Source organism: Hydractinia symbiolongicarpus, chromosome 3 (assembly GCF_029227915.1).
Source record: "Hydractinia symbiolongicarpus strain clone_291-10 chromosome 3, HSymV2.1, whole genome shotgun sequence".
In the NCBI taxonomy this organism is placed as follows: Eukaryota; Metazoa; Cnidaria; class Hydrozoa; order Anthoathecata; family Hydractiniidae; genus Hydractinia; species Hydractinia symbiolongicarpus.
Genome location: NC_079877.1, coordinates 33,586,225 through 33,605,943, shown reverse-complemented (window position 1 = coordinate 33,605,943; position 19,719 = coordinate 33,586,225). Strand labels below are relative to the sequence as shown.

Below are 19,719 nucleotides of genomic sequence, written 5' to 3'. Positions count from 1 at the left end.
CTTGTTCAATATCTTTTCTCTTTTTCAGTTTTAAACACAGTTGCATATAGAATTTCTCTGTTGTATTACATTAAGTAAAAATAAATGTGTTCAAGTCTAACAAAATGTGATACAAGCAATCCCATTTTTCTAAAAAATCAAATGTCTAACAAAACTAGCGCATAGAAATTTAAAGCTTGGTTATACTTGACATTCATCAAAGAACTTCCCGCCGGAATGTAGGATTTAGTTTCTGTATTAAGACATCTAGTATCAACTATGACGACGAGGGTTCAATAAAACACTTCACATACATACTGTCATCACAACGAATGTATCTGTTTAGTTCAGGCATAGATAAATCAACTTCAAACCACAAACCGTAAGATACATCTTCTCCAAAATGTACAGTAAGACAATCTGCGTCCTCCATTGATGGTTCTAACATAGTTTCAAATATATCACCATCATCACCAACGCATTTCAAGTGAACAATTCGATTAAATATGGAACTCGGCATGTTAACACTTCTGCAAATATGGAAACCAAATTCTATACGACCATTTCTGCGTCCACGCCATGCGATATATAATTGACAGCAATGCCCATGGCTGCTATAAAATTTTGGACTGTAAAAATCATCGCCAATATCTCTGAGTTGACTGTAATTTTGTATTGTCCATTCCAAGTAGTCTGTTTTAGGACTTAAAGCCTTTAACTTATTATTTTCCTCTTCGAGATGTTTTATTCGTTCCTCTTGTAACTTTGAAGTCGTCTCCAATCTGTGAATTTCGGATAACTGAGCCTGTATATTTTGCTCAACAATCCTAAATTTTTCGAAGAACTTCTTTTCTAAGTTATTGATATCTCTCTCTTTTTGAAGAGTTGACTCTTGAAGTTTTTTTTTCAATCGTAATAATTTTTTTATCAAGCAATTGAAGTGCCCAAGGATTCTGCACATCCTACAACGAAAATTTATTATATTTATTATATATTATAATTATAATATAATGACCAAATGGGATATCACGAAATTTCTGTAAAACAGGGGGGGGGGGGGGGGTAAAAATAAAAAGCGGCGGTGGGTTTTTGCTTTTTTGTCTTATTCAAAAGGTATTCAAGGAGAATACCTGGCAGTGCAGTTTAACGGTGAAGTTTGTGTTTTGATTAAGTAAAACTATACGATAAGGTCTGTGGAAAACTCCACTCCGGCAGAAGAATAGGTTGTTTAAGGTGTTTTGCTGACGTCACCAGAGCATAAGAAAAAAAATTGCGAAATTTAGTTTGTGCGTTGCCTCTTATTTGTAGAGATTAAAACGCTGATCAAAATAATGTATAGGATCAAATGTTTTTGACAAACGCATCAGGAGATATAAGGGTATAAAAATTTTGCTGATGTCAACAAAGTCCCTAACAAAATTACAAAAAAATATTTTTTATTTCTATATCTGTTGCCTTCATCGTATAGATCTTGAAACGCTGTTCAAGAAAATGTATAGGATCATGTACTTTTGACAAACGGTTACGGAAATATTGTGGTTTAAAGGTTTTTTGATATTCGGGGTGTTGGTAATATCCCACACAATAAAATATAGCCCAGGTATTAACACATTATCTCTTCGTTAAAATAAAATTACATCTGTCTGTTCTTCTCCGTCCCATCGCTTCCACGCTCTTGTAACTACTCCCCTTTGCGCATGCTCACCGATATCTATTACTCGAGTTCAAAGTTCAACACACTCCCCCAATTTAGTAACAGAGTTAGCAAAATTTTCTTCACGTTTCGATCGCAACAAGTCTGTTCTGTTCGTCAAATTGATCTTTCATCAGAACTTTAGCAATTGCAGCTGCGTTTCTTTTCGGTCTAAATTCGAGTGCTGTTGCTTTTCGTCTGTTCATGGCTTCTCGTTTGTTCATTATCTTTTCTGCAATCACACATCAACTCTAATGTATAAAGGTGTTCCACTGATCGCTTCAAATTATCTCTTCCTGCTCGTAACCGTACTCCTCTAACAACACCGTCCCTCCCGGTAATCAATTTCTCCACAATACCTGTCTTCCAGTATGCTCTCTGTTCTTCTCAATGACGACTACATCGCCTAATTCCAACCTCATTTCCTTCTTATGATAAACCAAATTGTGTCTCTCCCTTAGATATCTCAGATATTCGTTCGTCGATCCTCCCCATATTCGCTGTATGCATGCTCTCAAGAACTTAAATCTGGTCTTCAAATCAGGACTTGCGTCTTCATCTGCATCTTCTTCATTTGGAATTTGAATTGGACAATCAAACATCATAACGTTCGGTGTTAAGATGACTAACTGTACATCGTCTTCGATATATCCAAGTGGACGATTATTGAGCATCGTTTCAACTTTCAGAAACAACGACTTTATTTCTGTCAAAGTTGGCTTCGCCTTTCCCATTGCTTTGAACAGAGTCTGCTTCATTAACACCACTATTCTTTCGAATTGACCGCCCCACCAGGGGCGCGACTTAAGTTGAACAGCCACTTTACATTCTCTTTGGCTAGAAAATCGTGAAATCCTTTCCTCGTTCATGATTCCTTTAATCCACTTCGCTGCTGCTACAAAACTCGAAAAATTATCGGAGTAGATTTTCTCGGGTCTACTTCTTCTGGCTTGATAGAGCGATTGGTCCAATAACATGTCAATGTAAACCGCTCAGGTTAAACTGCAAGTGTAGAGGAAAACGTAAGCTTTACCTTCACCCTTGGCAGCCGTTCAGTACGCAAACGGTCTAGCAAAATCTACCCCAACAACCTGAAACGGACGATTTCCTTATGTTCGATCTTTCGGCAGGTTGGCTTCTCTTGGTCTTGTTAGTGCCATGACCCGAAAACGTTTACACCCATAGCATTTGTGAATTGCGCCTTTCACTGTTCGTCGTAGCTCAACTTCCCCGTGCAAAGTCTTCACGTGGGCCATCTCGACAATCTTTAGGCTCAACAATTCTTTAGGAAGCATATACACGGGGTAATCTCCTACAACTCTCCACATACATAGGTAGATCCCTTCGTCATTTTTTAAAAGGTTTAGTTGCTCCTTGTCATCTTTGAGCTTGCCAGGCTTTCACAATGGAGTTGCGTTCTTCAAGATGCTTTCTAAAAAATCATGCTTTTTTTTCTTTCGCTTTTTTATTACCCTTGAAAAATAAGATAATAAATGTGAAATGTTTATGTGAATATAGAGTAAAAAAAGAAACGCACCTAAGATCCTGAGGAAGATTTTGTTAACATTTTAAGACCGTGTGAATAAATATCTAACCATAGTCACAAGAAAAAGAATAGTCTGGGTAATCGGCCAGAGACTTCAAAAAACTGGGGTGGCCGGAATATAAGGGCACCAAAGTTTAAAAAATGGCTGCGGCTGCAGAGGATTTCTCTTATGGTGAATTTTATGCTATTTTAGGGGCAAAAGATGAAGATTTTTTACAAATAATACTTTTTTACAAATAATAGTAAAATTCGCAGAGAATTAAAAATTCGCTCCATATATGGCTATAGAACATACGCAAGAAAGTCAAAAAAAAATAAAAAATAACAAGGCTAGCGAAGTTGTGAAGGTAAAGAAAGCATGATGTTGCTGTCAAACGTGGATCCGTATTAAGCTTTATAACTTGTATAGAGCTTCATAAAAATTCTCTATACTTGAACCATTCAATTTTTGTATCTGTATGTAAATCTTCAGATTTGTTTTCCTGTGTAGAAAGCACTTTCAAGTTTTCAGTTAGCTAGCTATTCATCCTCTTCTGTAACTCTGTGTAGACAGCAGATCTTGTAGCTATACAAAATAAAGCTATTCTTATAAGCCTTTATATCGGTTTATTTTGGAGAAATATTTTAACTTTTTATCCTGATTGTGGTCAGCTATGATTCAAGACGGTTTTAAATCAGAAGATTTTTCCTCATCTGCCTTCAAATAAAAATTTACAACCAGTATCTATTTTTTTTTTGCGATAATGACAAACATTCTGGGCAATTTAAACCTAATCCCTTCAGTTTCTTTAAGTTCGAGTAAAGCTACGTTAAAGCGTTCTGGTCAATATTTTAAGCTAGGTTGTCATATGTTATGACAACAAAGCAAAAAAAAAAGAAAAAGGAAATGTGTGTATCATCTCGAAGTTGTTCCTTTTGCATTAACCCAAACGTTAGTTAATCAATGTGGTACTTCTAGTACTAATGACGAAACCTCTTCCATTTGTAAAAAGCAAACTTTTAACTTAAAATCTTTTTGGTCAAAGGGATTTCTAAATCGAAACCTATTAAACTTAAACAAGTTTTATCTGCAGAACCCTTCAGATTTTATTAACGGTATTGGGAAATATAATGTAGGCACTCACTACGACAAGCTCCACACCTCAGTGATGACGATTATTCTTCGTCTTAAGGTTTATTCATTGTAGTGAAGGCTCTTAGGTTTGTCTTTTTCAAAGGTCATTTTATAACCCTTATGAATTTTCTATTCATATATATACAGAATTGATAAGGTCAATGTTATGACGATGCTGGCAATGTATCTGTTAAAATTAATAATTGTCATGCTAACATTTTAAAGCAAAACAGATTAGCTTTATACATATCCTTGTTCTTCTCATTGCTTAAATTTATTTATCTGTAATTCATGCTTTGTACATTATTTCTGAAACATGATGAATCGAATCACATATTTTTTAAATTTTCCAAAAGTAGTTTAAAATTTTTACGCAAGAATGTTTGTCACTTAACTAATAATGCCAACTATGCCCATAATTTTAATATTTGTAACACGATGTGTGGAACGTATTATTAACACGAGGGTTTTCAATGATTTGTATGAAGGCATTTTGTCCATGGTTCCATTTCATTATATTTTTGAATTTTTTATTATATTTATGAAGAAAGAAGATTTTGATTTGGTTATTTTTTAATGACCTCCAGTCCTGCAGAAAACTTTATTTTGGTGCTAAATATGAAGAAAGAAGAATGAACATTTTAATTATTGCTTTAATAACTTTCAACCTATAAAAAACATTATGATGGTGTTGTGTTGTCTTATTGCTGATTTGATTACACCCTTGATGATAAAGATTTTAATGTATTATATGTTGTCATTTATTCCCCTTTTTCGATCAATTCGATCAATACAACGTCTATCGCGTATGTCAGAGTCGGTTTTATGGCGTTTCAGTGCTTAAAGGGCGTTAAAAGGCGTTGGCTTCCAAGGCCCCGCCCTGGACCCGTTGGGGGGCTCACAACGCCCCCCGAACCCCCAGTTGGTTATTATCGCACCTCGGTGCGATGTTGACCCTGTGGGTCAATGGTTCGACTAAGGTTTATTTTTTTCTGGCTACGCCCCTGATATCTAATTAACATTGGGAGATAACGGACACCAGTTTTTTGTAAACCTCAAATAAGGTCAATGGTTCGATTAAGGTTTATTTTTTTCTGGCTACGCCCCTGATATCTAATTACCATTGGGTGGTAACGGACACCAGTTTTTGTAGACCTCAAATACTTTTGTTGCTCCTCACAGAAGAATTTCATGAATGGAGAAATTGTCGATGTTTTGCTGTTTGACATAATGTTTTTAAATCTAAACCTAGCTCTGAACTAACATGGACCGAAGAAGAAGATATTTCCTCTTATAGCAATTTGATTTCATGTTTTAATGACATGCTCTCAATTTTCAAGGACTTGTTTTCTTCACATTCATTGCGAAGCCTTAGCACAACACGTTCTGGTGATGTTGACAAAATTGGCGCTGTTAACTTTGCTGGAACAGTCAAATTTGTTGATGAACGTTTTACAGCTTTTTGAGATTTTTTAGCAGCACTGTCACATTGCATGCAATCGTCAACATATATTTCAAACTGTACATTGGAATGAATTTCATAGCACATCTAAACCTTTACTGAGTCTGTAGATATATCTACACCCCAACTGTCTGGAAGCTTTAGTGATTTTACTCGGCCAATGAAGTTGTCAAAGGATTGATAAATATGTGTTGGTTTTGATCAACAGTTATTGTACTGTTTTAATGTACGTGTCACCATCATGAATAAAATAAAATAACCTTACATAACAGATTTGCCAACTATAGTAATAACAACATAGCCAACTTAACAAGCAAAATATCCCACTGGAAGAATGCATTAAGAAGTTACAAAATCCTTACCTTGTGATCATGGCATACTAAAATATGTTGTGCAAGTAATCGTCTTTCCATACTGGCCTTGCAATCACTATGTTCACATTCTACCATCTGATACTCACAATCATTTCGCATGTGAGCCTACAATAATAATGGTATTGTCATATTTTCCACACAGGTGAAGAATATTTAAATAACTTCTAACAGAAATTTCCGAAATTTATTTTTGCAGGTGCAGAAGATTCAGCAATTTGTGTGCGTCCTACAGCAAATTAAAGTATGAAAAAAATTCAGTAGAAACTGTTGCGGAAACATAAAATAAAAGATGAAGAATTTAGCTATGGTAGTATTAGTATTGTACAGATTTTCATTAAAACGATCAATATCTATCTGATATAATGTCAAAACTGATCCTATATTTTTTTATATTATTCATGAACGGTTGAGGTATAGCGGTGTATCATTAACCCTATCCATAACTGGCCATATAATGTAACAATTTGTCAAAGATAGCATAAAACGTTAACGAAATAAATTTCGGCGGAAAGATGTTAAATCAATAACTTAACGAGAAAAATTTTCGCGTGAACATATTTTAGCGGATGGAAATTTTTTTAATTTCGCAGGGACATTTTTTCGCTGATGACTCAAATTCAAAACTTTCGCGTGGACAAATTTTCGCGGATGTTTATATTGAGAAACATTTATTGCTTCTAAAATATGAAGAACTTGTTAAAAACACTGTATGAGCCTAAGGACGAGATAATTGTCGGTTGTTAAATTTCGCACACAAACCACGCAGCCATAAGGGATGATCCGGTTCTTCCAAAAAAGAAAAAAACGAACACAAAAGGCGTGATATGCTATATGTATATAAAAAAATGCTATATATATATGAAAACAAGACGTATGATATACGCAAACAACCTCGCGGATAAAGTTCACAAAAAGCTGTCTATCTAAACGTGATTTTTGTTACGAAGTTAGACACGACATATTTTGCTATTCAGATAGGCGATATTTATTACGCACTACGCAGTTTTTTCAAAATTAATTTGTGAGATCTTTTTGAACGGAAAATTTCTCGAAAATTCGATTTTCGATGGGTCCGTCTTGGGTAAACTGACTAACAGGAAAAAGAAAGACTCCAAACCCCACCTAAAAGTTGCTAAATTCAGTAATCCAGCATCTTATCTTTTAAAAAAATAAAAAAAAAATAGTTACCAAGATGAGATTCGAACACATGACGACTCCCGTGTCGGTGCTCAGAGAGGCAAAAATTTCCATTCTTGTAGGACACATTTGCGTTTTAAAAATTCATATCGATAATTTTTTTAGTGAAGCATAGAAGGAAAAACGTCTTATTTTTACTTGCTTATATTGCGTACCAATTCTTAACCCCCCAAAAATTTGAATTTTATAGAAAAAGAATTAAAGGGGAACTCCAGTGAAAGAAAAAATATTTGAAAAACAATTTATTTTTATAAGACAATATAAAATATGTCAGAATAAACCTTTTACAATCGTTAAAAATCTTTATTTATACCTTAATCGCGTCTGTAAACATCTTCAAATTCAAATAAATTTGCAAGGTCGCGTAAGGTCGAGAGGACTAGGTCCGAATAAATTAACATACGTCACATCGTGCAGAAAGTCCAAAGTTTTGTTTACTTACTGTTTTCATTGTTCGTTGATAAGACGTCTTGTAACAATGACGAAGATTATAACTTAGAAAACATATAATCGGATAATTTTCTTCATGAAAAAGACTTTACAAAGCTATAGCCATACGAACCTCTTGTGTCTTGTGTGTGGTAGAATATATACTGCGAATATAAATTTTTTCTAAGCGAAATTTTCCTTTTTAAAAAAATAAAAAATATATTTCATCGCTTTTCTTTTATATTCTTTTCGTCCAAAAACTTATTTCACGGTTCAACAATCTAATTCCTCCGCACGCGCTTTTTTTGCACACAAATGTGAACAAATCTTATGTAATGTTACATTCTCCTTGTGATGGAGAACATTGAAATGCGTGATCGAATAAGGTTCGTGTCGAAATGATAAGTTAGTAAAACGGGGGCAAAAGCTGTTTCAGAAACTGCGTATCTGCATTGTATGATTTGAGAGGAGACACTTTAGAATTAAAAAATAAGTAAGTAGTTCAACCTCGTTCCCCAGCCCTTCTTTTGTCCGAGAAAAAAAGGTAAAAAACTGATAATAATGCCTCCCTTATTTTTCTATATAGATCTTATCGTTACACTGGTTATAAACAGTTCACTTGGTGGATATACAGTCGATTGGGAAAAGGGGTTAGAAGAGTGATTCCTTCTTGTGTAGTATGGGCAATTCGAAAAAAATATCCTGCAAATGAAAAATATGTTTTATTTAAAAAAAGTTGAATAAAAATAAAAACATAAAAAATTCACGTTTTAAATCTTGTCCTGATGGCTTTAATGGCATCGCTTTTGTCGGGTTTTTCAACCTATTTTATTCTTTCAGCGATTTCTGCTGTTTGTGGTAACTAATTTTTTTCGTTGTCGATTGGTTCCAAAGTAGCCGTAATTAATTCTTCTAAATACACCTTTTCTTTCTTCTCAATTTTTTACGACCCAGGATTGTGTTACTCGTGAAGACTTGTTTATAGCGGAGTACTCCTTTTTTTGGTAACAGCCTGTTCACAATTAGTCTCTGAGTTAAAATCAAGGACAGCCAGCTGTGTGCGCGCGATCATAACTTTTGGGCAATATTTGGTAAGCAAAGAATGGAATACCTCTAGGCTTTCCGTATGGCAAAAGTGCGCCAAACAGTTCATGTCGGCAAGAGTTTTTTTATTTTGTACAATAGTCTCGCCTGCTTCATATGCAGGTGAATTCAACTTTAACCATTTCCATTGCTGGTCTAATGTGAGGTGCGCACATTCATGGAAATATTCATTGCCTTGCCAAGAGTGGATTCCAAAAATATGATAAAGAATGCTAAGCCACCTTTCACATTTCATTTTTGCCGCATGAAGCTCAGCACCACCATAAATGATTTATATGATCCAAGGTATCATTTCAAGACATTCTTTGCACTTCAAGCTTTCCAAAGTGCCAAACGTCAAACTGGTGGTTTATCTCAGGATGTACTTTCTTCATGAATGCGCGGATTTGAACATGGCGATCTGTTGTTAATGTTGAAACTGTCACTTTGTGATCACGCAACTTATTTAGTAGCGTTGCTAATCCCCACTTCTCCATTCGACTAGAATTCCCTGCAGTTCTAACATGAACAACTTGAAAGTCAATGATTTTATTGATGTCTACGCTTATTAGAGTGTATGTACCATACTTTGTACTGTAACCAGGAAAGTAACTTCGCCCTCCACCAATCAAATTGCCTTTTTTCTCGGCGCACTCAGAATAAATATTATTTCGATATTTCCAAAGTGTTTAATTTTTGAAAAAGAACAGACCTTTGAATATCATAGAAGGTGGACTTAGAGATAAACTGAAGCCTCAACATACTCATCATTTCGGCAATGCGGGCGTATGTGTTCCCGGAATACAATATGGCAGCAGAAAGTAGTAAGTTCCCTGCAGCTCTTCCATTTACGATAGGTTGAGACTGCCAGCTGAAAACATGTTTATTCGGACAAACACTACCAACAATGATAAGAGTTCACGTTTCACCACACGTTTTTTGTAAACACGTGAAACAAACTTGAAATAATGTCAACAAACAAGACTAAAAAACAAAAAATTGTGTATAAAGAATCATCAGAAGGGCACTCATCACCAGAGACGATATCATGATCACTTTCCATATTTTCATTCAGCAAGAATGTCACATCAGCTTGCGGAGGAAAGGATAGGTCGGTGTTAGTAAATTTACATCGTCCTGCGGAAGAGTAAATTTTGCTTTTAAAACATCCTCCGTTGGTGGTATCTCAGGATGAATTGCCTAAGGGATCACATTGCCTCTAAGGACCATTTGGATCACACTGCCTCTAAGGGATCACATTGTGTTCTAACAGACCTGGTAAAAGTATTGGGACCAACCGATTTCTCTACCGTTAACCAAAGAAATTATTTTTTGTTCAGCGTATACTTCAAGGACAACATCATCCTCGACACTGAAAGCCCTTGCAATACACTAGAAAAAATGATCAAAATAACTTCCAAGAAAAAAGACAGACACAAGTTACATTTTGGCAATAGCACAAATTTTAAAAACACACTTGTTTTTTAGCGAATGTTTTTTAATCTTTTTTTATGTCGATTCTCTTAAATTTTTAGGCTTACTAAAAAGAAAAAATTGTTGGAACAGCATCCTCGGTCAGCTGTCTCTTTCTTTTAATACCAGTAAGTTCAGCCTAAATAAACAAAGAATAGAAGTAGCGCCGATGAAATGATGCTAATAAAATGGGTACATTTACCCCCTGAAAATACTTGGCAGGTCCTTCCATCTAAAAGCTTCTTTTGTGAAAAACAAAGAATAGAAACTTATGAGCGCATGTCTTTTTTTATCGGTGTTTGTATTGGAAACTGGTATAATGTTCTTTTATAATATAAAAATGTAGAAAATGTTATTTGGTTGTGTTGTGGATATAAGTACAAATAATAAAATGAGAAGAAATGAGAAACTTTGCCTGCGTTGGCTAGCTATAATGGCATTTTTACGAAGTGGCAATATTTTAATATGGAAGTTTATTTTCTGGAGTTCTCTTTTAAAAGAACTATCTGTGAAGTGCGACGAACAAATATTAAAACTTTAATCGCTTGGTAGATCACTTGCACGACGTATTTTGTTTAGTTATTTTGTCTGAGTTCTTTCTTTTTCTGAGTTCTTTCTTTTTCACAGACGGGATTCTGGGAAAACTGACTTCTTTACACTTCTCTGATCGATCATTTTTTAAAGATTTAAACGTAAATTACATACAAAAAGCAATTTAATGTAAGCCAGAGGTCTTAACATAAACGTTCTCTGCGCTGCACGATGTGATGTTATTAATTATAATCGGGTCTAGTCCTAAATGAAAAGTACCTGGAAAGCGACTGTCTTTTTTTATAAGAAAAAAATTGATTATGCGAAGGCTAGTACAACAATTTTAAATAAGAAAAACAAGTGAAGTAAGTTTTTTTTGATTTCTTATGCTTTTCTGAGTACGCATAAAACAAAAAAGAAAAAAGTGATTTTTACTGGAGTTCCCCTTTACCATTCCGCGGAGACATATTTTCGCGGGTTTGACGAAATACAAACACATTTCGCAGGGACATATTTTCGCGGAAATAGCCAAAATCCGCGAAAACCGCAAAAATTTAACTCCGCAAAAATTTATCTCGTTTAGTGGAAATAAATTTCCACCAAAATTATTTATTTTTTTTTTTCAAAAAGTACAAATCTTCAAAAATCAATGAATTTTCATACTTCTAATGCAGATTTCAATACATATGTTTTTAAATGTCAACATGTGACTTCCTTTTTCGTAACTTAGAGTTTCAAAATTTAGAGTTTTTTTTGAAAACGTTCGCTATCCTTTAAAATAACTAAAATGTGAAACTAAAAAGTATAGCTAATAAAAATTAATTTTATAATAACAACCCTTAAAGAGGGTCAAATTGGCCTGTAAAAATTCCAAATCATTCTTTCTTTTACAAAGTTATTACACTTTTTTTATTGAATAAACCTGATGAAGCACATCCATACTGAATTGGCAACGATGTCTTTTCCTTCCTTCTTTTGTGTTAAGCATTTAATTGAGATATAAAAGTCATAACTTTTTCACATTCAATATGGCAAATACAGCAACTCTTCAAGTTTAAATGGCCTATAACCACAATACAGTATGAACATATTTAAATGACGCATTATGGTAAAAGGAAGCATGTAAATAGCTCTTTTAATTCTTTTAACACATTTTTTGACAAGAATTTAAATACTTTTTCTCCCCTTAAATTGATGACTAAAAAACAAATCAAAACTAAATCTAAGCCGTGGATTACTGCAGGAATAAGGGAGGCTATATCAAAACGAAATAAACTATTAAAAACTTTTATTAAAACAACAAACCTAATCCAGAAAACTAACATCCATAAACAATACAGGCAGTACAGAAACCGTATAGTCAAGTTAATTCGTAACAGTAAAAAAACCATTTCACAAGATACTTTGAAATAAATTTAAACAATACCAAAATTATCTGGAAAGGGATAAATAATATTTTAAACAAAGTAAACAACAAAAATAATAACAACAACATATCTCTTAAGATTAACGATCAACAAATTAATGATCCCTTCTCATTTCTAATAGTTTTAATAAACATTTTACAAATATAAAATAAGAAATAAAATACCACCTACAAATAAGCACTTTTCTAACTACCTCAAAAATAGCAACCCTAATTCTTTTTTCTTCTCGCCAGTAGACACTGAAGAAATTGTAAAAGTAATAAAAACCCTGAACATCAGTAAATCAAATGGCCCAAATAGTATCCCATCTAAACTATTTATCAGTGTAGTCAACGAAATCTCACCTGACTAAAATAATCAACATTTCTTTTCAAACAGGCACATATCCTGACCTTCTTAAAATAGTTAAAGTCATTTCTGTTTATAAAAAAAGGCTCGCCACTAGATGTAAATAATTATAGACCAATATCTTTGCTTTCTAATGTTGATAAAATTTACGAAAAAAAATTGTTCACTTGCGTCTCATCAAATTTCTTGATAAACATAAAATAATCAATAATAAACAATTTGGCTTCAGAAATAAACACTCAACTAACCATGTCTTAATCAGTCTAATTGAAAACGTTAGAAAACAACTTGACTCTGAAAATTTTTCTTGTGGAATTTTTATAGACCTTCGAAAAGCCTTTGATACCGTTGACCACAACTTACTATTGGTTAAAATGCAACACTATGGCATTCGTGGACTAGCGAACTTCTGGTTTAAATCTTATCTTACTAACCGAAGACAATTTGTTTTTATTACTGGGAATAACTCTTTCGAACTAGAAATTTTTCATGGAGTGCACCAGGGATCAGTCCTTGGACCACTACTCTTCTTGATTTACATTAATGACCTCCTAAACGGAATTTACTATAGTGATGTTTTCCACTTTACAGATGACACCAGTCTATTATGCTCTAGTCCCAGTTTGAAAACCATTAAGAAAAGAGTTAATATTGATCTAAAACTTCTATGCAACTGGTTAAATGCAAATAAAATTGCACTTAACGTTGCCAAAACCGAAGTTATTCTTTTCAGGCATCCCAATAAGTCAATCAACTATGATGTTAGACTAAAACTAAATGGCAAAAAACTTTTTTCTCACGCTTCTTATTCCTTCCAAGTTTGGTGTCTAACCCATAACATCCATACTGATCGAATCTTTAAACTTCAAAAAATAGCGGTCAGACTCATCACCTTCGCTGACTTCAATCAACCCTCTAAACCTCTACTAAAGCAACTTAACCTTCTTGATATTTTTGATACCACCAAAATCTGTAATGTAACTCTATTTCACCAAATCCTAAACAAAACCTCTCCACCTGATATAAATAGTCTTTTCAGTCTAGCGTTTCGCCCGAATACTTACAATACCAGAGGATCTTCTATTAAACTTTTAGACAAACCCCTTGTTAGAACTTTTTCTTTTGGTACCAATTCTACTTTATATCAATGTATACTAGCTGGAACTTCTTTCAATCTCTTTTCCCTAGACAAGACCTTTCTTCACTATCAATATCTAGAATCAAATCACTCTGCACAAATTCCCTCCTCAATAAATATTTCTAACTAACTTAGTCCCTCTTTTACTTTTTGCAAACGGATAAATAACCCAGGTACAGTGTATAGTTAATTTTCTTAAAGAAAATAAATAGAGAATTTATATTTATTTATTTAAAATGAAAATTCCAAATATATAATGGAGGTCATCTCCTTAGATTAGTTTTTAACTAGTGTGATGGTCTCCAGCTTGTTGTTGGTGTTTTTTTAGCAATTTATCTAGCTAAATTAATTATTTTTCCAGCAAATAAACTCTTGCTTACTTACTTACATGGTTTTGTTGTATTTTGTTACAGAGCAAATACATTTAAATGTTTACTAAACCTTTTTTTTTTTCTTTACAGCTTCAAATCACAAAATATACCAGTTTAAAACCATCATTAAGTGTGCTATTTGCAATTCAAATTGTTATTTTAAAATTTGCAAGTAAAAAAATTAAAAGTAGTATATAACTGTTAAAAATTCAATGTACCTCAATATTTCTTAGTTCATCGCTCCATGTGCAACCTTGTTGATGGTTAGAACATTTGACAATTAAGTCAAATATGTTTCTTTGTGCAGCTTTATCAGCAAAAACCTAAATATATATAGATTTATATAACAGCATCATTCTTCAATTATTGTTTGAAACAATAAAAGTTAATCCTTTTTTGATGTGTGATAGTTGACAGTATAAGTGATAAATAATTGATTTTAAATTTATTAGAAAACAGTAGTATATACCTCCCACTAGGTAGGGGGAGAGTTCTGCCCATGGTGTAATGAGCCAAAAGACAAGTGGGGATATATTTGAACAAAAGATTTATTTTCTATCTTCTTCTTCTTTTTTTCTTAGATTTGTTTGTAACTTTGATAAATTACAAATAAAGTATAAAGATAAAAAGCACATAACTTATGTTTTAGTTATTATATACTACAGGTTACAATGTGCCTTGTTTTTATTTTAAGTGAAGCAGGGGAATTTTGTGAGACCTGAAACAGGGGCCAATTTTATTTTTAATTGTAATATCTTCAAGCCTTTTTTAATTTTCTGACTGTTCTTACTAGGCCGCAAACTGCAAGATAATGTAACACTTTAAAGAGAAATATTTTAAGACAAGTTTTCCAGGCATTTCTCCACAGAATAATAAATATCCAAGGTTTTCTAAGTTACTATTTGTTTGAATGTAAAGTTTGTGGGTTTTTTAGATCTGGCATGATCTGGGGAAAGTATAACATCAGATATTTTTTAAGAACTATTTACAAAATCAAACATCATTGTGACCAATGAAATATATTTGACCCATTTTAGCCCTCTAAAAATATAGAAAGTTAAATATGTCTAAATGAGATATAGGCTGATAAGTAAATAAGGAGGTTTTAACAACACAACCTGTAGAGTGAAAAACAGCGTATTTAAATTTTAAACAAATAACTTACTTGATCAACATATCTGGCAAAAGTAGATTAAAAAATTGATAACTATTCTACCTTGGTTGGATCAATCACCTCTCGATCAAGTGGGCAACACAAATCAACACATCTAAAAGACATGTTCATAACATTTACCAGAGTTCAAATTTTTTTGGATATGGAAAAGTTTAAATTTATGGTAAAACGTGTTGAATAATGCACCCGAATAATAGACCTCGATTTTACATTACAACAATATGTTTTCTTCAGTAAGTTAGCGACTTAAAACAATAAGAATTATATATTTAATCATTTATAACCAGACTATTGGTGGTCGATGCCTAAATCTGTAACTCAGTATGGAGCTAAACTGCAAGTTTTGCTCATGTTAATTGTGGTGACAGAATTACAGTTCTTTAGTATTGTGGTTAATATACATTAGGTTTACCTTAGTCATTGAACATGTCATGTAGAGCCTGACACAGTGGGGGTGGTTTCTACCTATAGACCTAATCTTAAATATTGCCAGGGTTATTAGTGTGACTTGCCTGTAAAGGAAATGGACCCTACCCAGGTCTTGATTATTAATGGTTGCATATAAGAACCCAACATCCCACACTGCACAAGTTCTTCAGATGTACCTTACAGCTTACAGTTACCCACCCTCCCACCCTTTTATAGATTGATTTTCTTTACCTATTTCTTTTTTTTATTTTATGTCATCAACACGCCTACTAATGGTGGATGAGATACCAATTCAATCATTGTGGTGCAATGGACTCGAGTCGAAATCGAAATATCATGAACGTCTCCAATGCAACTAAAGACAAATACATCACAACTGTTATGTGAGCACGCAGCACAACATAACCAGACAAATTGCTTCTGCCTCAAGGTTTCCCTGACATTTCTTTTGGCTCATGTTATGTCAGGGTTTTAGTCCAGAGGTAGAAACAACAAGTCTGTAGGGAGCATCTAATTTAATTGGTGGGTGTGTTGGGCCTCCTTCGTCAGCCATTTAGGCAAGTAATGTGTTGATAAAAGTCATTGTAGAATAAGAACACAAGTAATTAGCATGTGCCTGACACTCAGGACATGTCGATGCACCTGACGCTCAGGGCATCTCTACTGTAGTCATTATGTGTATAGTTAACATGCGCCTTACGCTCAGGGCATGTTGAAGCCCCTGACGCTCAGGGCATCTCTCATACACCTGACGCTCAGGGTATGGAAGAGAACACCATAATTAGCATGTGCCTGACACTCAGGACATGTCGATGCGCCTGACGCTCAGGGCATCTCTAGTGTAGTCATCATGTGAATAAGAAACATGCGCCTGACGCTCAGGGCATGATGAAGCCCCTGACGCTCAGGGCATCTCTCATACACCTGACGCTCAGGGTATGAATAAAAACACCAGTAATTAGCATGTGCCTGACGCTCAGGACATGTCGATGCACCTGACGCTCAGGGCATCTCTACTGTAGTCATTATGTGTATAGTAAACATGCGCCTAACGCTCAGGGCATGTTGAAGCCCCTGACGCTCAGGGCATCTCTCATACACCTGACGCTCAGGGTATGGAAGAGAACACCATAATTAGCATGTGCCTGACACTCAGGACATGTCGATGCATCTGACGCTCAGTGCATCTCATCTGTCTCATGCACCTGACGCTCAGGGCATGAAAACGCCTATAACGCATATCCTGACGCTCACGTTATGCATTATATATTTGTGCATATGACGAAGCACGAAGGAGGCACCTTCATTCCTATCCATTCCCCAAAAATTTCCATAAATAGTCTATGCATACTGAATGTGTTGTATCAACTTATTCCAACAGAAATACATTGTTTCTATCAATTTGTGTTATTATTCTGGAACCCAAAGCAATTAAGTAGCTAATAAAATATTATTTTTTTTATACTAATACCTTTTAGACTGCTCTAAAAACATATCATAACCAGTTTCAAGTCAATAACCTTCTTTTTACTAGTTATTGTATTTTCTGTCTTCATGACATTTCATGTGTCTTGTGGGACACTTACCCATTACGAAATGCTTGCTATTGTAAAATCAATTGGCTTCTTATGTCAGCCAGCCAGTCAATGCAGTAAATTATGCACTAAATAACCACAACCAAGTAAGTAGGATTAAAAATTGGAATATTTTTTATATAATATAGTGATCGTGTCCAAGTGTCTGTGAGTGTAACAGGCAAAGTGGTTGTGTTAATTTACTTGTGTCTTATTTGCTGTAACAGCACAACATCGATGCATTTAAACTGACATGAAAAGCATTTTTAAAATTAGTGAAGCCATTGCCAAGGGCTGATCAAAGTATTTTTCATGCAGAAACTATGTTCTATACTAAAAAAGGAAACGATATGCTAAAGCCATGTATTTTTGTTGCCCTAAAAGTTTTTATCTACGGTGCTATGAGCCGAAATTAAATTTCCAGATCAGCCCCTGATTGCACTTAGAATTATTATTCCGAATATTTATACAGGATATACCCACTTCAGTGTTGGGAACACTGTTATCAACGTGGGTCCTGTGTTCTGAATATATACATTAGGTATACACCAGCATTGCCTACCCAATTTCCATCACATGGCATGGGTTGACCCATAGCTGTGGTGAAGACACTTGCTAAACACGCCCACGCTGTGGACCAAACCACCGACTTTGTGATTGCGAAGTGAACTCCATAACCACAAGGCCACACCAAACAGGTCAGAATAATTAACGTCATCTTCTGCGTGGGTAATCAGGGTTATCTCATTAACCATTGATCAAAACGGCACAATCCTACATATACATTATTTTGATCAGCGTTTAAATTCTTTGTGCATTGACAGGTCATTGCTTACATCATTACCTAGGTGGATTTTTCCATGGGCCTTATCGACTAGCATATAAAGAATGGCATTCTAGTGAATCAAACTCATAAACTTTTTTTTTTGATATTGAAACACAAAACGTACAATGTAGTTTACCTGTTGTAATTTAGCAAAATATAGCAATTTTAAATATTTGTGGTTAAAAAAATGGGGTTATAAAAATTGACCATATTGGGTGTCAATATATAATTAGCTATTTTAATCCCATAAAAATACAAAAAGAAATGGCATTAGGCAAGAATAATAGTAAGCTTCATTGATTCAACAAAATTCTGTCTAACTATATAGCCAGTGCACCTAGCTTGGTTTACCCCTAATATTAACATTTTCTTTCAGAATTCTGAAAATACAAGTAAAATGCACAAAATGTCAAATAAAATGGTGCAAACATTTGCACGTTGTTTACATTCTGTGCACCTCATTTTGAACTGAGTACTAGATAAAGCTGGAACATGGCATCAATGGGGAAGTGTTGTACAATTTTAAAACAGCATTTTACAGACTATATTCTCTTCTCTGTGACTATGCATTACAATAAAAGCTTTTGTGACATATAAAACCATTACAAAGACGTTTAGAATGTATTGCAAGTTCATCAGTTAATTCTATATATTTACCTTGTAAGAGAATGTTGCTTTATTTTTTCATAACACAAGTTACAAAATCTGTGACCACAGTTAACAATTTGAACCGGATCTCTCATTGCAGAGTGACAAACAACACATGTTAAATCCACTGGCACACTTGATGCAAAAAAATAATCATAGCCACCTTCGTGCTCTTCTTTCTCCATTTTTTGTTTTTTCTAGCTGAGATATACTGTGTCGTACTTGACTTGCCTGCAAGACAAAACATTTTTAATTATTTTAATTAAATTAATATCAAGTTTTCAAAACAAGAAGGCTGATTTAAAGACTTGCTTGCGCAAGTCTTTAAATCAGTTTAAATTTTTAAAATTTTAAATTTTAAATTTTATTCCTATTATTTTCAGTATGGCTATCATTCTTGCCAAGATATTGTCAAAATATTTTACGTGAAGTTCTTTACAAAAAAAACAATACTAACCAAGAACACCTCACGTCTGCATTATTTTGTTTGCATAGAAATTCGAGAATCCTCGGGCAATCCCCTTGCCCCCAGACTATTCCCACCAGGGGCAATTTTCGCTTTTTTGGTATAGGGATTGAAAAAAAATACCGCCCCTTCTCCGATAGTCTCACATGCGGAATTGCTGTAATTTCTATAGAGTTCATGTTGTACTTACTCCAACGTATTTATATCCCTCTAGCTATGGCACATGGCCTTGTTGCTAGGGATGGCAGCCATTTTGAAAAGTAATATAATTTTCAGTAATATATCTGACTATGCACAAAATTTTAAATCTCCAACATATACAAAATCTGAGTAATGACAATTTCATTATACACATATTTCCCCTAAAATAGCACTATTAAAACGGTGCCACTATTGCTAATTTATCTAACTATAATTTATATACCCAATTGTCAAAT

At 34.2% G+C, this 19,719-nt stretch overlaps 1 protein-coding gene across 1 annotated transcript; it reads right to left on the bottom strand.

The window, feature by feature from the left end:
- Window positions 1-801: 801 nt before the first annotated feature.
- On the bottom strand, window positions 802-19,371 carry LOC130636786 (TNF receptor-associated factor 4-like). Its single transcript, XM_057446630.1, has 6 exons — window positions 19,274-19,371; window positions 18,826-19,047; window positions 15,382-15,433; window positions 14,384-14,488; window positions 6,157-6,273; window positions 802-941 (listed from the first exon to the last, which is right to left on the bottom strand). The coding sequence occupies exons 2-6, from the start codon at window positions 18,999-19,001 to the stop codon at window positions 837-839; spliced, it is 555 nt and encodes a 184-aa protein (XP_057302613.1). The 5' UTR covers window positions 19,002-19,047; window positions 19,274-19,371; the 3' UTR covers window positions 802-836.
- Between the last annotated feature and the right edge of the window lie 348 nt (window positions 19,372-19,719).